This window comes from Centrocercus urophasianus, unplaced genomic scaffold (genome assembly GCF_019232065.1).
Source record: "Centrocercus urophasianus isolate 14NV4802_14NV808 unplaced genomic scaffold, USGS_Curo_1.0 seq_23, whole genome shotgun sequence".
Lineage (NCBI taxonomy): Eukaryota > Metazoa > Chordata > Aves > Galliformes > Phasianidae > Centrocercus > Centrocercus urophasianus.
The window spans coordinates 1,907,408-1,923,616 of NW_024884789.1; the positions used below are offsets into that span (position 1 = coordinate 1,907,408).

Below are 16,209 nucleotides of genomic sequence, written 5' to 3' on the forward strand. Positions count from 1 at the left end.
GCGCCCGCTCCCCTCAGCGCCCGCTCCCCTCAGCGCCCGCTCCCCTCGCTCAGCCTCCTTTTCGGCCCCGCGGCTCTCAGCCCTTCCCGCGTCCCCCTCCCACTTTCTGAAGCTCGTCTCTTTGCGGAGCCCAATTTTGGGCTCACCTTTTGAGGTGAGACCCTCTCCGAGCTCCGGGGCCGTTACCAGGCGGTGGGGGTTGGGGTTGGGTTGGGGGTTCGGCCGCGGAGGGCCGAGCGCTGGCAGCAGCCTCTGCACCCGCGGCGGAGGTGCGACCCGCCCGGGCTGCTGCCTGCCCGGTTCACGGAGGGCTCCGGGTCTCGGCCGCGTTGCGGTGGTTGTGTGAAGGGCACCGTGCGCGGGCACGGACTGCGCGTCGGCCGGCGGAGTTGGCAGCGCGGTCCGGGGGTGCGTGGCAGTGCCCGCTGCATCCACTGGGAACGCTTCCGCAGCACTGAGGAGGTGCGGAACCGCTCCTAAAGCCCCCAGCCCTGTGCGTGTCCTCTCCGAGAGGAGGTGGCAGAGGGAGTTCAGCCCTGTGGCGCTGGATGTTTTCCTTTTTTTCTTTTAATGCTTTCAGACTCGACAGAATTTCTTAATTTGTGGTTTCAAAGACATCCTTCTGGGGAGAAGGTGTTTGTATTTATTATTTTTGGAGCATTGCACAGAGTCCTGTGTGGGTTAGGGCAGTGCTTGGTGAGGGTGCAGCGTTCTGGTGGCTGCAAATAACGGTCCATGGAATCATTCCGTCGTCACCAGTGTGTGTGTGTCCCTCAGCTCTGAGCCTCCCTGCGGGTTAAGGTGAGGAGGGGCAGTTGGGAGCCATCCCCTGTTCCAGCGAAGTGCATCCTGGGGTTGCTGGTGGAGCACAGTGATTCAAAGCAGAGGAGGTTAGAAAGGGAACGTTGTTTCCAAACACACTTCAACAAGCAAACTTCAAAAGCTTTGAGCCGATTTGCAGCCCTGCCGTCTCTGCTTTTCTACCAGTGATTAGGCAGCCAGCAAATGCTGTTGGTGTGTGTTGTCCAACAATGGGCCGTGCGCCCGTCCACGCAGCCTGCGGACGTGTGGATCACGGGTGTGCTTCCCAACAGGTGGCTTTGATTCCACAAAGAAAAACACGCTCGCGTTTCAATCTGAAATTAATTTGGCAGGGGGTTGAAATGCTTTTGGGAGAGCACGAGTCTGATCCCGAAGCCTATGTGGTTTGATCTGAAGTTCTGGGCTTGCTGGGTATGGAGTGCTGTGGAGAGAAGCAGGCTGGAGAGCCATCCCTGTTGGGTGGATGTGGAGGCAGCTGTGCCAGCTTGCTCGATATGGGGTCACTGGAAGCCCTTTGCCTGTCCTGTTCAGAGGCAGCTTTCCCTGTGGGACTGGGTTTAAGGGAAAGAAAACCCTCTTTGGTATATTCTAGCAAGGGGCTTTCTGCAAGGGATGTGGCAGTGGGAAGTGGGCTGAGCCTTCCATCAGAAGGATCCGCTGAAATCTATCTGGGGCTGTGTCACCTGCATTTGTGCTTGAGCCCATCTGCTGCTGCAGAGCAGATTTTCTGTTTTGACATCACCGAACTTTGAGCTCTGGTTTGCTCTGCCCTTCCCGTCGCATTCCTCTTGGCACCACAGCCCTGCGGGGCCGGCAGCTGCCTGCATTGCTGTTGTTCACGATTGCGTTCACAGGATGTCCCCTGCATGTGGGTCCTGCAGGGTGGGATATGAGAAGGCAGAATGAGCCATGTGAAGAAGGGGAGTCACTCAGTCCCCAGTTTTTCCATTTATTTGGGACCTCCCTGCCCTGCAGAGCACTGGCTGCACTGAGGACAGCACATTGGTGCGGTTGTGCCTGTGGTGTGTTCCTGGGGCAGGTTCCTCCTGCTGTGGCTGTTGGGATGGTCATGCTTCCAACCCTGATGGCTGAGGCTGCTGCAGAGTGCAGCGTTTCCGCTGGTGTTTCTCTGTTGGCATGTGAGGCTGAAAGAGAAGCAGCTTGGGTTTGACTGTGCTCTTGTTTTCTCCGCTGCTCCATATGGAGAGGCAGTTCTTTCTGTTCTCTTTTTAATGCCCTCTCCTTTCGCTACCTTGAAGTCTAAAGTGAGGCAGAACCAGCTCGTTTTCTGATGTTTCTCCCACTTTCTGCAGTAGGCTCTCCACTGACAGCTGCACAAAGTTTGATCTGCCGCAGGGGGCCCAGTGCAGGGTGAGAGCATCGCGGATGGTGCACGAGGAGCTTCAAAGTGGCGTAAGCAATAATTCAACAAGAAAAAGTTTGGCAATCTGCATTTCCCTGAGGACGAAGGGAGGAGGTTGTCCTGTGTATGCTGGCAGCCCAGTGCACTGGGGTCACCTGCAGTTGGGAATTGTGCTGGAAACTGTGGTGTCATATGGGATGTTGTACTGAAGTGCCTACTGTCATCTTAGGCCAGCTGCTTCGTCTGCTCTGGTATCCTCAGGGCTAACACAACTAACGGTGCTGCACACTTCTCTCTTGTGTGTCCAAAGTGCTGAGAGGATAAAATCCGTCAATGAGTGCTCAGTACTTGTCTAATTGTCAGCATGTAATTGCCCTGAAGGCAGGGTGCTGCGTGTTCTGGGTTGGCTCGTGGTGCAAGCTGACTTCTGGTGCCTTGTCACTCACTGGGAGGCTGGAACTCTTCTCCCTCACAGCTGCTTTCCCAAAGGCTGGCTGATCTCCTGGGGAGGAATCCCAGGAGTTCAGGCATTCGCAGAGTAAGAGATGCTGCTTGCACTCTTTACACGCTTCTCTCCTGTTTAAATGACTGTCCAACCATTAAGCCTTGTCATGGTCGTATAATTAAGATGGGAATTAATATTTAATCTGATTGTAATTTGTTGTTGGAATCCATCCCAAGCCCATCCCTGGCTGTATCTCTGTGTGAGGTGAGTGGGTACCTGTGGGAGGACTCATGTTTCACAGAGGGGATTTTGCTGGGAGACAGAGAACTGGGTGCAGGAAGAAACCCTAACCTTATAGACCCAGAGCAATCGTAGTCATTTTGTTATCTGTAGGAAGCAAATGTTTGCTTTATATTCAGCTGTAATACTGGAAGGGATATGGTAAATCCTTCTTATCAGTATTTGCCAAGTACACGTTGGGCCAAAATCAACTCTGGTGCAATTTCGTTGCTTTCTGGAGCAGAACTGGACCTGTCTGCAGGGTTTGTCTGCTGGTTTTGTATGAAAGAGACTGACGAGGCCATGCCTTGTGTCTGTCCGTCTGCCTTCCCTCTTCCGTGCAGCAGTAGGACCTGCAGGCCAGGCACAGCCCGCAGTGTTGGCCTGGGCTCTGCTGGTGGCACCGGTGCCTTTGGTGTGAGTGTGTGAGGCAGATCCCGTTCTGCCCTTCATCCTCAGGATCCTGCTGCTGCGATAGGGATCTGCTTTCTGTGAGAAGTCCAGCAGAGAGTAATACAGTGCAGTTTATTATGTCAGCGGATAATAAACGTACTCTGTGACTGCTATGATAAGCAATTGCTCTACTCCACTGGAACATTAATATCAAGTCTTCTGAAATTATTTAAAAGTCTGTGTCTGCATTGTAAATGGAATTGCTGGGTACTGCCCCGTTAAATTTAACGGAGCTGTGGAACGGCGTGGTCTGTTCTGTGTTTCTTTGGTTTGGGTTTTTTCTTTTTTTTTCCCAAGATGTCCCATTGGGAGGGTTTCTTGAGGACAGGCTATTAGTATTAAAGGTGTATAATGAAATGTGAGCATCCTGAGAGGCTGTTCTTCATCCAAATCGATGGGAAATTTAAAGTCTACCAGTGAAGGCATTGCACCTGCGTTGAGTCTGCATTGCTCCCTTGCTCTGCCTTCCTTCCTTGCTCTTGTCTATTACTTAGACCTTGGTGCCACTTTCCCTTTGGATTTGGGGTGCTTCCCACCTTGTTCAGTGTAAGGCCTCGGGAAATGGAGCAGGAAGGACTGCTCCTGAGAAGGGAGGCGGGCTGGCATAACTCGGAGCTGAGACAGGGCAGGCCCTGCTTTGCTCTGCTGGCCGTGCTTGAGAGTTCCTGAATGGCTGTCAATAGCTGATGTAGTTTAGTGAGAAACGTGTGCCTCGTCATGCTGTTACCTTCCTGGAGATGTCCCGTGACACGGCATTCTCTCGCCTTTCTGGAAATACCGGTGCTGCTTTACCAAGATGTCTCACGTAGCCCTCCTGTTTATCATGCTGACCCGGAGCACCCGTGCTGTGTCCGTGCCCTGCCTGTCACGTCGGCGTGCCTGGCTCTGGGCAAAGCACTGAGCGAGCTCCTCGGGAGACGTGCAGCTCACTGCGGGGCGAGGGTGGGAGGGCAGGGATCAGCAGATGTTCAGGGCGATGCGCAGAGGGTTGGGGAGTGACGGAACCTGTCACTGCGTGGAGATAAGGCTGGTGTGCGAGATGCCGGCACTCGCCCGCGGCTGTGACGGTGGTGGGGTGGGGGAATCTGGGCACACAGGCTTGCTGCTCCATCATTTCCTGCTGCGTTGGAACCCTCTGCTGCAGGGCTGGGGCAGCGCTGCTGCTGTTGGGCTGATCCTGCCCCTGGAGTGGGAGGAGGCATGGCACAGCTCTGTGTGTGCTGAGTGCTATGCTGCACTGCTGCGTAGCACAGCACGTTGGCAGAACGTGCACAGAAAAGAGGAAAAAAGAAATGCAGGGTCTGGTCCCACAGCGGTGCCTTTGCTGGCTTGGCAAGAATTGTTTAGGTCCTTCTTCCCAAGAATGATTTTGTAAACATAGCACTGCCTATTAGCCATGTAAATTACTGCCATTAGTGGCAATTGTTGTGATGGAAAGAGGAGTGCCTGGACGCTGGGGTGCAACTGACCCTTCCTGCCTCCCCTCCCCCCCACGCACCCCCCCACACTCTCTATCCAGCTGTTTGTGTCAGTGCTGGTTGCAGCTTTTGACAGAGAAATCAAAATATTGATCAAAACCCTTGAGCTCAGTTTTTCCTGGGTCACAGTGAATACAACTTTTATTTCTTTTCCATTGTTCTCTTTCTCCACACTGAAAACAAAGGACTTTTCCTGGAGGAGATGAGTTTCCTCAAGTCAAATGTCATCTGTCTGAAGAGCACCTCCAGAAGCAGATTCCCTGTCTACAAGCTTTCCTCGAGAGTGTGCTGCTGGAAATCTGGCGGGCAGCAGTACCTCAAGTGCTCTTGTGGGCTTTTCTTTCTGTGCAAAGTGGGGAGAGTAGGAAGTTTCTCCCAGCTGCTGCCAGAGAATTGTTTCCCATTTCCTTACTGCCCATGGCAGCTGCCAGGATTCACTGTTTAGCAGCAGAGGGAGTTAAGTGTGGGGTGAAAGGCTTCAGCAACACTTGAGCACAAGGGCAGGAGGCTCAGCCATCAGTCTCCACTTCTTTTCTAATACCATGGGACATATCTGTAGCTTTAAGGCTAGTGAAGTCCAGCTGCCTTGCTCTTCTGCAGGCAGTGGGAGTCAGAGTGTGTTGCTGCTGCTCAAGCAAGGGCATCTACTTAAGAGCACCACTCTTCTGACACTGTGTTTTGTTTTGTTAGAAGTGGGTGCTTGCCTGTCACAGCCCTTGGTAAGCTACTTGGTGTCCTCGTTCAGCAGCATGCACTTGCAGGCAGGCTGCATGTAGTGAGCTGTGCTTTATTGGTGGTTGTGAAGGCATGTGCTGGTGTGCAAGCCTGTATGTGTGCTGATCGAGTTCCCTGTTAACCCGTGCTTCACTAAGCTGAATTCATGCAGGTCCTTGGGTCTCACCCGCTTGCCATCCTGCAGCTGATGGCAGTGCAAGGAACAGCCTGGCTTTTCCCAGCAGCTCGGTGTTCGCTGAGCAGAGCGGATTTTTGCGCCTCTTCTCTTCAGAGCCTGGTTTGTGATTCCGCCCCAGTGAGTCCTGGTGACACCTGCTGCCTCAGCCCGGCCACACAGCTGGGTTGGAGCTATGCAGGGGGAAAGGTGCAGAGACATCAGCTGTGAGAGCTGCTTTGGTGAGCAGGCAGCCTGTCGCTGGTGCCATGGTGCATCACAAGCAGGAAAACACTGGTGAGATCTTGCTGCATTTGGGTAGCAGGCATTAGTTCCCTGCTGCGTGCCAAACTTCAGTGTGGCTCCTGCATGGGGCCAGGAGCCGGACCCAACAGTGTGTGCAAATTAAAATTCCTGTGGGCTAATTACTTGTTTGCATATTTTAAAGTTTATAGTTTAAAAAACCAAAAAAATGTTGCCCTTGTAGGGAATATTTTTTCTCACCAGAAACTTGTTAGACTGGAAATTTCACAGTATTAATTTTTATGGCGTTCTCTAAGCTGAACTAATTAGGTATTTTGGAAGGGGGAAGACAAGGGTGTGGATGTGCAGTTCTTATGTAGATTTCATTAGAAATGTGACTGGGATTATCCTGCTAGCTATCCCAGCCATGTGCGTAAGGTCTGTGCTGGAACACACAAGTGATTATAGGCTGGTGCCTCACAAATAATCCTCGGCTAATATGGGATGGCACAATTAATGTTAATCCCTGATCAGCAGTAGTAAAAGTTGGATAAAGACAAAGAGATTTTGCGTGGCTGTTAGTGGCCTGAACATGAGAGGCTCTCTGGAGGAACACCATCCCCATCCTTATTTTCCTTAAGAAGGGGAAGGTGCCATTCAAAGTGCCCCAAGGTTGCCTGCTTCTGAAGAGTTTTCTCCTCTGTTGATGCTATATGCTGAGGCACACAGGGCCTCATTAGGAGAGAAAGAACAGTGATTCGCCTAGATTAACGGGAATAAATCTGTTTTTACTAGCAAATGAGGTTGTGTTCTTTGGTCCACAGCAACCTCCATCCATAGAGCTTATCCAGCAGTTGGGGGTGCAGGGGCAGAACCTCTCTGCTCTGTGGGAAAAAATGGGTAATTTGGGCTCTGCCTAAAGGTATGTCTTAGTTATGGTAAGTGGAATAAGCACAGGTGCAGGGATGGAGGGAGAAGTGTCACCTCGGATGAATGCTGTGGATGCGGGGGGACCCCAGAGTGGAATGCAGTCACCAGGCATTGTACTGTGCTCTACCTGGAGCTGAAAGCATGTCTTATGTGCTTGCAAACGGAGCCAGTTCCTTCAGTGCTTTGTCCTCAAACTGTCAGGCTTCAACTGGCTGCAGCTTTGGAAAAAGTGGAGATTTACATGCTCTGAAAAGAAGCTTGTGCTGACAGCGGGTAACTGTGTTGTTGATGTTGGAGAGGTAAATAGCAAAGTAAGTGTGAGGGGTTTTGGAACAGGCTGTGAAATTTGGTTTCCTCCTCTTGTTAAGATGGAACTTTAAATTTGGAACAGGAGGGGATGTCTCTCCCCTATCCCCCCAATCTGACCCTTGGTTCTAGCAGTCCTCAGGAGGTGCTCCTCACTGCCTCTCCAGGTGCACCGCAGCAGCTAAGGACACGAGCAGCCTGTCTGTCCCTCCTAGAATGGTGCCTGAGCTCTAAAGGCTTGTGTTGTTCTCAATCATAACTGACTTTCCAAGTCACAGTTGAAGATTATCTTTTAGAGCTGATCTATGTGAGAAGCTGTGCCAAGGGGATGCCAAGTCCTGCAGTGATCAAGTCCTTGGGTAGGTTATGGTGTTGTCCCTTTGTGGACATTCCAACGACTTAACAGTTCAGCACCTCACGTTTTATAATTTATGTCTCCTTCTCAAGCCTTCCCTCTTATCTGCTATTGTCCACATAGGGTTTGTTGTCTAGCTGTACTGATAACATGCCTTTGTTAGTTAAGAGATAACTAGGAGGGGAGTGCAGCTAGATAAGGCCAGGCTTGGTCTGCATGTGGGAATGGAGCCCATGTCACAGAGTGCAGCTGCAGCCAGGCCAGGAAGCCCAGACTGACTGTGAGTTCCCAGAGGCCATTCATGGATGGCGATGGAGCTGCAGGACTGAGCCCTCTGCTTGCTGTGCAGAAGGAAGGAGAGCCCTGCCACGTTCCTCTGTGTTCCCATGCAGTGTGGCTGGTGCACATGCTGAGGCCCCTGTGCCTTCCTGCAGAGGTGAAGCCTCTTGGGGTGATACAGGCTGGAAGCCATCTACAGAGAGCTGTTAAAGCATACTTCCATTAGTTTTCTTTGTTGCTGTTCTGAATTGTCTTCTCTTCCCCTGTGTGCTGGCTCATTATTTCTCATTAATTCCTGATTTGAGCAATTACCTGGGAAATGCAGGAGAGCTGGCAGGAGTTTCAGAAGCCTGACTTCTCTTTTTGGGGTAGGTGACTTTCTAATTGCAGCACATGAGAGCTGCAGCTCCTGGGGCTCTGGGACAGGTGGGCCGTGTGGGGGAAGCAGAGAATAGGACTGAATGTGCACACTTCTCAGTGCCTGCTAGAGCTGAGTTTGTGATAGGAGTGTTGTATGTGCCCTGTGTTAGCCCTGCGCACCCTGTCCAGAACAGACTCCAGGTTGAACCCCAGCCCGTCAAGACACTGAGCAAACATGCTCAACAAAAACATGGAGTTAATAATTCTAAATACATCCTGGGATCTTTGCTATGAAAGCTTTAAGCTCAGTTTGAGGAATGAATGTGCCTTGGGATGTGTGTCAGAGCAGCATCACCCCAGCAAAAGAGTTCTCTGCCCTTTCTCTTGGCAGGTGGTTTTTCAGGTAAGAGTCGAGGTGTGATGTGCCATCTTTTTGCACGGAACACAGCAAGATAAAAGGGCTGTCACTGATGAAAACATCAGAGTTTGTCTTCTTGTAGCTTATGTTTTATTGGGAAATGTCTCATGCGATTAGTTTCTTTGTATGAATGCTCTTCTTTCTAAGGTTTGTATTTGCACATGGACTTCTGAGCTACCATGAGTGGCCTCAAAGCCAGACTGTTGGGCTCATGGCTCTGCAGTCAGAGCTCAGGCTGTTGGTGGAGCAGGTAAAGCCCATTCTTCATATCCCTGCTTTATTTTCAAGTGAACTGCAGAATCTCATTACCAAAGCAATGGCAGGGCTTTGAAGATGTCAGCCTAATTACCTTATTTGTGCTGTGATAGCAGTGAAATCCGTGTGCTGTCAGGGGGAGTTAGCTGCTGTGCTGGGCCGGCAGGGAAGGGCCTTGGGGAAGGGCTGGTGCGTGAGTGGTGTCCTCTGGTTGTGAGGGGTTCCCTGCAGGAGCACATGGGCTGAGCCCCATCTGTGGCCATAAAGCTGGTAGCTGCCCGGGCAGGAAGCTCTCAGTGCATAATTGTGGCAGCCCAGGCGTGGAGGGCTTTGGCATTTTCCCTTCTTTCTTTTTAGGAGTATTCAGAACAAGCCTGTAACCTGTGGTGGAGGCTTAGATGGGGCAAGTTTCAGGGATGTGCGTGCGAGGGCTGTGAGAGCCATTTGTTTGCACAGCATCTCTGATGTCCTGATGGAGACATATCTCCATTTATGGTCAAATCTGAGGAATTTTCTGATATTTGAATGAAATGGGGGTGAAAGTTCTATTAACACGACAGCTATTCCTGTCCTAAAGCCTTAGCAGCGTTGTCACATCTCTTGTGTAGGCAAGGAGCTCTGAGAGATGCACAGTCTAAATAACACTAAACCGTGTAGCAAGAAGGGAGAGGAGGGCAGAAATGTAATCCTTGATCAGCAGCTGAAGGCAGAGGGATGAGAAAGATCTTTGATGATTAAGATCTTTGATCTTTCAGATAAAGAAAAACACAGAAACATTAGATGTGCTCAACCTTTACACAGTTTCTTGGATCTTCCTTGGGTCAGCGTCTCTGTGCTGCCCTTAATTATGTTGTATGGGTTCAGAGCCCTCTTCCAACCATCGTGGCGGGGTGGGAAGCAATAGGTTGGTCCCATGGCGAGCAAGCTGGCACAAGAGCTCAGCAAAGGGCAGGTTGCCCCCGTGTCCCCTGCATGGCCTGGGCTCTGACTGAGCCCTGCTGCTGTTGCTTGGTAGCTGAAGTCTTCCAGCCTCTGCAAGGCCACTGCTTCCTCCTGGTAGCGCTCCCCATGGTTTGTGTATCCACACACTGAGGGCTGAGTGAAGCGAGTGCATGAAGTCAAATAACTCTTGCAGGGTCTGAGCATCGCTTTCCTTTTTCTGAGGCTCCAGGCAGCAGCTGGGAGAAAGTTGGTTTGGAAAACAAAGCTGTTAGGAACTGTTTGTTTAGACACAAGGCAAAATGGAAGTGGAAAACATAATCTGTCAGTTCCTTTCAGCCTCCCACCTTCTTTTTGTTTAAAATATCTTCATGCAACTTAGTTTCAATAAACAAGAGATGTTTCCTATGAGCTGGTGTTTACTAGTTTGGGAATGGGATTTATTAAAGAACAGAAATCCCTGTGTATGCCAATGTTTTCAGACTGTATTAAGAGTGTATAATTTTATAGATCTTTCAAGAGATTTCCTTAAGTAAACAGTGAGGAACTGTTAAATTATAGCCACGTAAAACAACAATGTAACAGTCTCATTGCTGGTACTAATGGCTTTATTATCCTGTGGGTAGGAGTGGCTTGGGCTGCTGGCAGATAACAAACCTTTCCAGAGATGGTTTTGCAACTCATTCGGAGGAGCAGCCAGTTTTAGATCCTTGAGCAACTTCTTTCCTCCTAATGAGGGAGATAAGGACTGCGTGGGTGCTCTCACTCCAGCTCTTCCAGGGTTGTGCAGGGGTGAGCAGCTTCCAGAAGAGCACGGTACAGTTTATCTCTGCAGGCTGAGAGCCACTGAAGTCTTTGGAGATTCAGGCTTGCAGGCCATCCACACTACAACTGCTGCAAACCGTGCACAGCCAACATTACCCCTTGCTTATTGTGTGCTGTCTGAATCATGAGCTTTTCATCCAGAACGGGTTTTTGATCTGCAATTCTTTGGAACAGGAAGATGTTCAGCTGCTCCCAGCCCAGCCTGCAGCCTGCCAGAGCTGTTCTGTTGTACTAAATCAGAAAGGTCATTGCCATTTCCCTAAAGGGCAGGGGGAAGGGCTTCAGGTGCAGCACGAGGCTGGTGCAGAGCTCAGTGGCACTCTGTGTGGGGCAGTTCATCGCTGCGGTACCAGGAGGCCCAGGAGGAGGACGTGTGGTCTCAGCCTGAGCTCCTGTGCTTTTGCAGCCAGTGTGGAGCCTGGGTGCCACCTTGGACAGGCGCCTGCATGGTGCCTTGGCCCTCTTCCAGCTCCAAGTCACTGCAGTGACCTCTCTTGAGATGTGTGTGTTGAAAGGGACCGGTCGCTTGCATTTCTTGGATTCTTTTTCCTGATTCTCAATTTTAACTGGCATTCTGGGCTCGTTTCTGGCTGCCATACACGTGTGTGTGCTGGCAAACTTTGCACCGACTCATCTGGGCTCGTGGAAGAAATTGTGCAAGAAGAGCTGTGGCTTGTAATGACACAGCTTTGCAGTGACATAGCTTCGGTGTTGCAGTATGTCAGCGCTGGCTTTCAGGTTGTTCCAGGGCTAAAAATACAGCCCATTAAGGCTTCTGCCATGGGATGTAACCATGTTTTATTTTATTCCTTATGTTCTTATTGCTAACTGATTTTAAGTGAGGCTGCATTTGGAGACCTACCTTACAAGATCACCTCAACTGAAGTGTAAATCAGCGTTTCCCAATAAGTGGAGAAGAATGTAGTGCTTGTGTTGGAGGTGGTAAGAGGCAGAACTGCTTGCTAGAGGGCTGGGAGGCACTGCTGGCACTGCCTGAGCACAGCCACTGGACCAGGCTTTGCGATTCAGATTTTTCTCTGCCCCCAGGTGCCAAAAGCTCCAGAATTGCATTGCAGAGATTAGCACTGGGAGTTTTACCACCTAGTTCATTTGAAACTGGATGCGCCTGAGACGCATCGAACAAATGGACAGTGGCCTCCCTTCTCCCTGGGGACAGCTTTTACATGGATGGGAAGCTACAGATGGGGCCCAAGGCAGAAATGCAAATAGGCAGGGCTGTGATATGAAGCATTTGGCAGCATCGCGGGCTTAAAAGCTCCCCCCCCACGGCTGCTTGATCCTGCTCTCTGGGTTGTGCTGACACAGCTGGTTGTGGGCTGCACTGTGAACTGTGTGAGCGGAGCTTTGGCCTCAAAACGAAGGGATTAGTGCCTGTGCTGCTGGCACTGCGAAGCTGGCCCGGCCCAGTCCATCCCAGCGCTGCCTGTAAGAGGCGCTCAGAGGTGTGCTCGCTTCCCATAGCCCACCGTGCTTACAGCTTTGCAGAAGAGCACTGTTGTAAGCACAAGCAGCTAATGAGTTTTTATAACCTTCTTTTCTTTGCTTTTGAAGACGCAAGTTCTGGTTTGCTGTGGGGTTGGCGTCAGCACTCACGTTACGCAGGGAGAGTTGGGGCAGCTTTGGTTTCAGCCCAGGTCTGGTCCCTGAGCTGTTTGGCTCTTTCCTGACAGGAGCCAATCGCCGTCAGTGCTGCCTTGGCCCCGCTGCTGCTAACAAAACAAGTTGCAGGGGCAGATCTCCCACGTTCATGAGCTCAGCGGTGGTTGACTGCTTTCTGTAGATGAAAAGGTCAGGTCTGTTGCCGGGGTTATGCAGAAAGGTTTGTTCTGGAACAGCCTGCTCCCAATCAGCTCCCGTCTGCCGAGCTGCCGGGCACTCATCTAGGCAGTGCTTTTCCTGCATGTTCCTCATGGGTGAGTTCTGGAGAGCTGTTAGCTGCTTGTGCTCCCCCTTGCTACTGTTTCTGTTGAACCTCGATAACTGCAAGCATCTCCTTCCGTGCAGACTCACAGGGGCTCGTTGTTACTGGTGTCCCCCCAGCAGCCATTCCCCACCTCCCTGGTGTCACAGTCCCACCTCGAGGGTGAATGTGGCTCTTTCAGAGGGTCTTCTGTTGCAAGGATCACAGCAGTGGCTATGGGTGTGAGTTTATTTTTTGGGGGTAAATACATTCCTTTAAGGCTGGAAAGTGCTAAGTTCAGATAGCCAACCTACAGTGCCCCGGTTTTGAGCCTGTCCCACTTGGAGTTTGGTTTTAATTGTAAGTTTTAACAAATGGAATCCATTGAAAACATTCTCAGTGTAACACTCTGTTGTTTTTTTTCCTTCAGAAGTCATTATCAGTCTTCAAGAAACAATATTTTAATTGAAGGCATGATAAAAGCAGAGCAGCGGTGGTTGTTTTAAAAGCTTAATTTATTAAACAGCTTTGTTTTTTAATACAAAAAAAATCTGTAAAGAAAAAAAGCTCTTGCAGTTTTAAAGTGTCAAAACAAAACTTACAACTTTGAAGTCTTAAAATACTTTGGGAAATGCTGAATGTTTTTGACTGGTTATATGGAACAGCTGAACTGACTTAACTGGAACAAAATTAGAGGAACAAAGAGGCTTTGTTTGCAGAGTGTATTCTTTGCCCTTTGACAGTGCTGTCTGGCTCACGCTCCGAGGGTATCCAGAGCTGGGTGCTGGCAGGCTCCCTGTTGGCTGGGCGTCCACAGAACTGACCTGCCAGGACAGTGCTAACGTGTATATAAAAGGGCCAAAAAAATCACAGGAAGATTGAGGGCCAAGAGCCTCAGAGAGGTTCTTAACCTGCTGTAACCACTGTCGTTTTGGGGAGAGGCTGAGTCTCTTGCTGACCATCTCCCGCCCACTTCCATGTGTTTGAGGGTACCGGGACTTTTCCTGGCTGGCTGTGATCTCAGACACTGTCCTTCCTTGAAGATGCCCCACATCTCCCAGTGAACTCTTCCCAGTGTGAGATGCTCACACGCTTTGTTCCTCTGCAGGGCTCCTTGTAGGCTGTTTGCATGCAAAAACAGGCCTTCTGTGTAGTCTGTCCTCTGCTGGGGAAGGGTACACAGCAGGTGGAGATGAGCAGCTGAGAGATGGGGCTCTTTGTATCCATGCAAATACCCAGTGTAGAACAGAAGCGGGCCAAAGTGGGCCCAGAGATGGGGGCTGCAAGGAGAGCAGCTTTGAAATCGTTCTCTGGGAGAAAGCATCATGTGCTGTGTGTCTCATGGGTGAGGCACAGAAGTGCTTCTGCTTTTGTTCTGCACTTCTCTAGGGCTGAATCCTCCATCCTCAGTCTGGAGGAATTTTGCTGCTGGTTTTACTGCACCAGAGTTGGAGCTTTTAGGGTCTGCTGCTGAAATGATGTGAACTGTCTGCTCTTCCAGAGCTGCCCAGCTTGCAGAGGAGGCAGGCTGCAAGATAGCAGTGCAGTTGCCCCATGTACTCCTGAGGCTGTCCCAAGAGCACTTCTCTGGACTTAGGGCTGCCGCTGATCTCAGTGCATTGGAGAGTTGTTTCTCTTTCCTTGACTCCGGAGAGTGATGGGAAGGTGTCAGAGGATGGGAAGCCCTGCTAGAAGTGCTCACAGGGCTGTGTCCTGGTAACAGCACTGGAGTCTTCTTCATCCTGCAGCATGCCAAGCTTGAGGGTCTTGGAGCAGAGGTGGGACTGCAAATAGGGATGGCCGTGTGAAACGCTTGAATTAATATGACAAAGGCAGAGAGCTCTCGGGCTGATTGGCGTTCACTGCAGCAGACAGCTGGTGTGGTTAGAGACAGGGTTGCTCAGAACTGTCTGCCAATTCCTGTGGAAGAGGGTACTAGCTTGATAGCGTGGCTAACAAGCAAATGCATGTCTACCATTTCCAACACTGTTCCAAGTGAGACACAAACCTCTGTTCATCAGCATTCGTGTCCTTTTGACCTACAGGTACTGAGTTAGCTGCAGCCCAGTGCTCTCCCTGAGCAGATGCGTGCTGAATTCAGTTGTTTGCTTAGAAATAAGCATCAGTGAGACGTCAGAGAGGTTAGTCTCATTACTAGATCTCATTAATTCTGTGGAATACCCTGTAGAGAATATGTTAATATTCTGTTGACATATATTAGCATATATAATAGTTGTATAATTGTTACTAATAATTATAATAATAAGCTGCTTCTCCTAGACAATCAATGCATGTGCAGAAACCCCATAGGCACTTTTAAATCTCAGCTGGTGGACAGGGAGGTACTGGTGTGTGTGCAGTGTGGTGAGAAGTGCCAGCTTCTGCCAGTTGGCAGTGAGCCTGGGAGGGCAGATTTCCCAGGTAAGGTCGAGTGTGCTCATCTGTGCTGGCTGGCTGGGTCAGGAAGGTCCAGTGCTTTTAGCTGGAAATTACTGTTCCCTACCCTGGCATTTGCTGCCATTCAGCAGAAGCACAGTAATTTGATGAGTGCACTCTCCTGTTCCATTGCAGCAGTGTAAAAGGAAAGCAATGTTGCTTAAGTCACCTTCAGCCTAAAGCATCAGTTTGGAGAGGCCATTCTGCTTTGCTTTGCAGAGAGGTCACTGGCAGTGACAGTCTCATCTGGGGCTGTCCTTTCTTAAACCGCTCTGCTTTTCGAGCAGCAAACCCAGGCAAGACATGAACTCTTGCTTGCAGACACTGTCTTTAGCTATATAGTTGCTGCTCTTCTATGCCAAAACCTGTCTGCTGTATCAGAAAATCACGGGGTCCTCTGTTTTTCAGATCACTAGAGATTTCTCAGACACATGGAGCTTGATAGGTTCTGCATTAAATGTGTTCTTATGTTTTCTTAAATACAAGAACTGCAAACAAGCATGTGGAGCCCTGTGGGCTGCATTACAGAGCTTGGCTCAGAGGGAAGAGCTCTGTACTTGTTGGAACATACCCTGTGGCATATCAGGAAGCCCGATGCAGGGTGACAAACCAGTGTGGTTATGGCAAAGAAACAACATTCAGAACTGTCCAAAGATTAACTTTTCAGGCCAGCTTTTACTGATGCAAATTGTCAACCGCAGTGTTGCAATGAAGAGTGAAAATAACTAAATGTGAAATGCTGACTCGTAAAGGGGATCGCTGAAAGTGCTTTGTGTTGCAAGATTTCATGAAAACGGTTTTGAAATGTTCTGCTGCATTTACCTTACAGAGGGAACAGCTCTGCCAGGTGCTCCCAGCACTGCTTCGTCCTGGAGATGTGTGGGGCTCAGTGTGTGCTGGAACATCCCATCTTTCTCAATCTTTTTTGCTCAGAATTGTTTCCAGCAGTGCTGCCTTCCTCTCTAATTAGAAAAATAAGTCCTCAACACTTGGTCCAGTGCACGTGTAAAATCCTGAAGGTTTGTTTTCTGTCTTCACCTTCCCTGCAGCAGAGTGGCTCTCTAGAACATTCCTTAGGTTTCCTGGGTTTGTCAGATCAGCAAATGTCTCTCATTAAAGTTGTAATATACAATACAAAGATCATCTTCCTTCCTTCGTAGTGTGATCCCACTGCTCTGTGTCGTACTTCCCTTGTATCTGGTGCCCAGTGGTA

General features: G+C 50.1%; 1 protein-coding gene across 3 annotated transcripts in view; it reads left to right on the top strand.

Annotated features, from left to right (window-relative positions):
• IGDCC4 (immunoglobulin superfamily DCC subclass member 4) overlaps positions 1–16,209 on the top strand; it is a 78,627-nt gene that overhangs the window by 296 nt on the left and 62,122 nt on the right. The window contains exon 1 of one of the 3 annotated variants that reach the window (XM_042823951.1): positions 12,555–12,573. The exons of the other annotated variants lie outside the window; for them this stretch is intronic. Coding sequence (XP_042679885.1) covers positions 12,561–12,573 — 13 coding nt within the window. The 5' untranslated portion in view covers positions 12,555–12,560. Of the gene's footprint in view, positions 1–12,554; positions 12,574–16,209 lie in introns of those variants that run through there. 3 annotated transcript variants of the gene reach the window in all.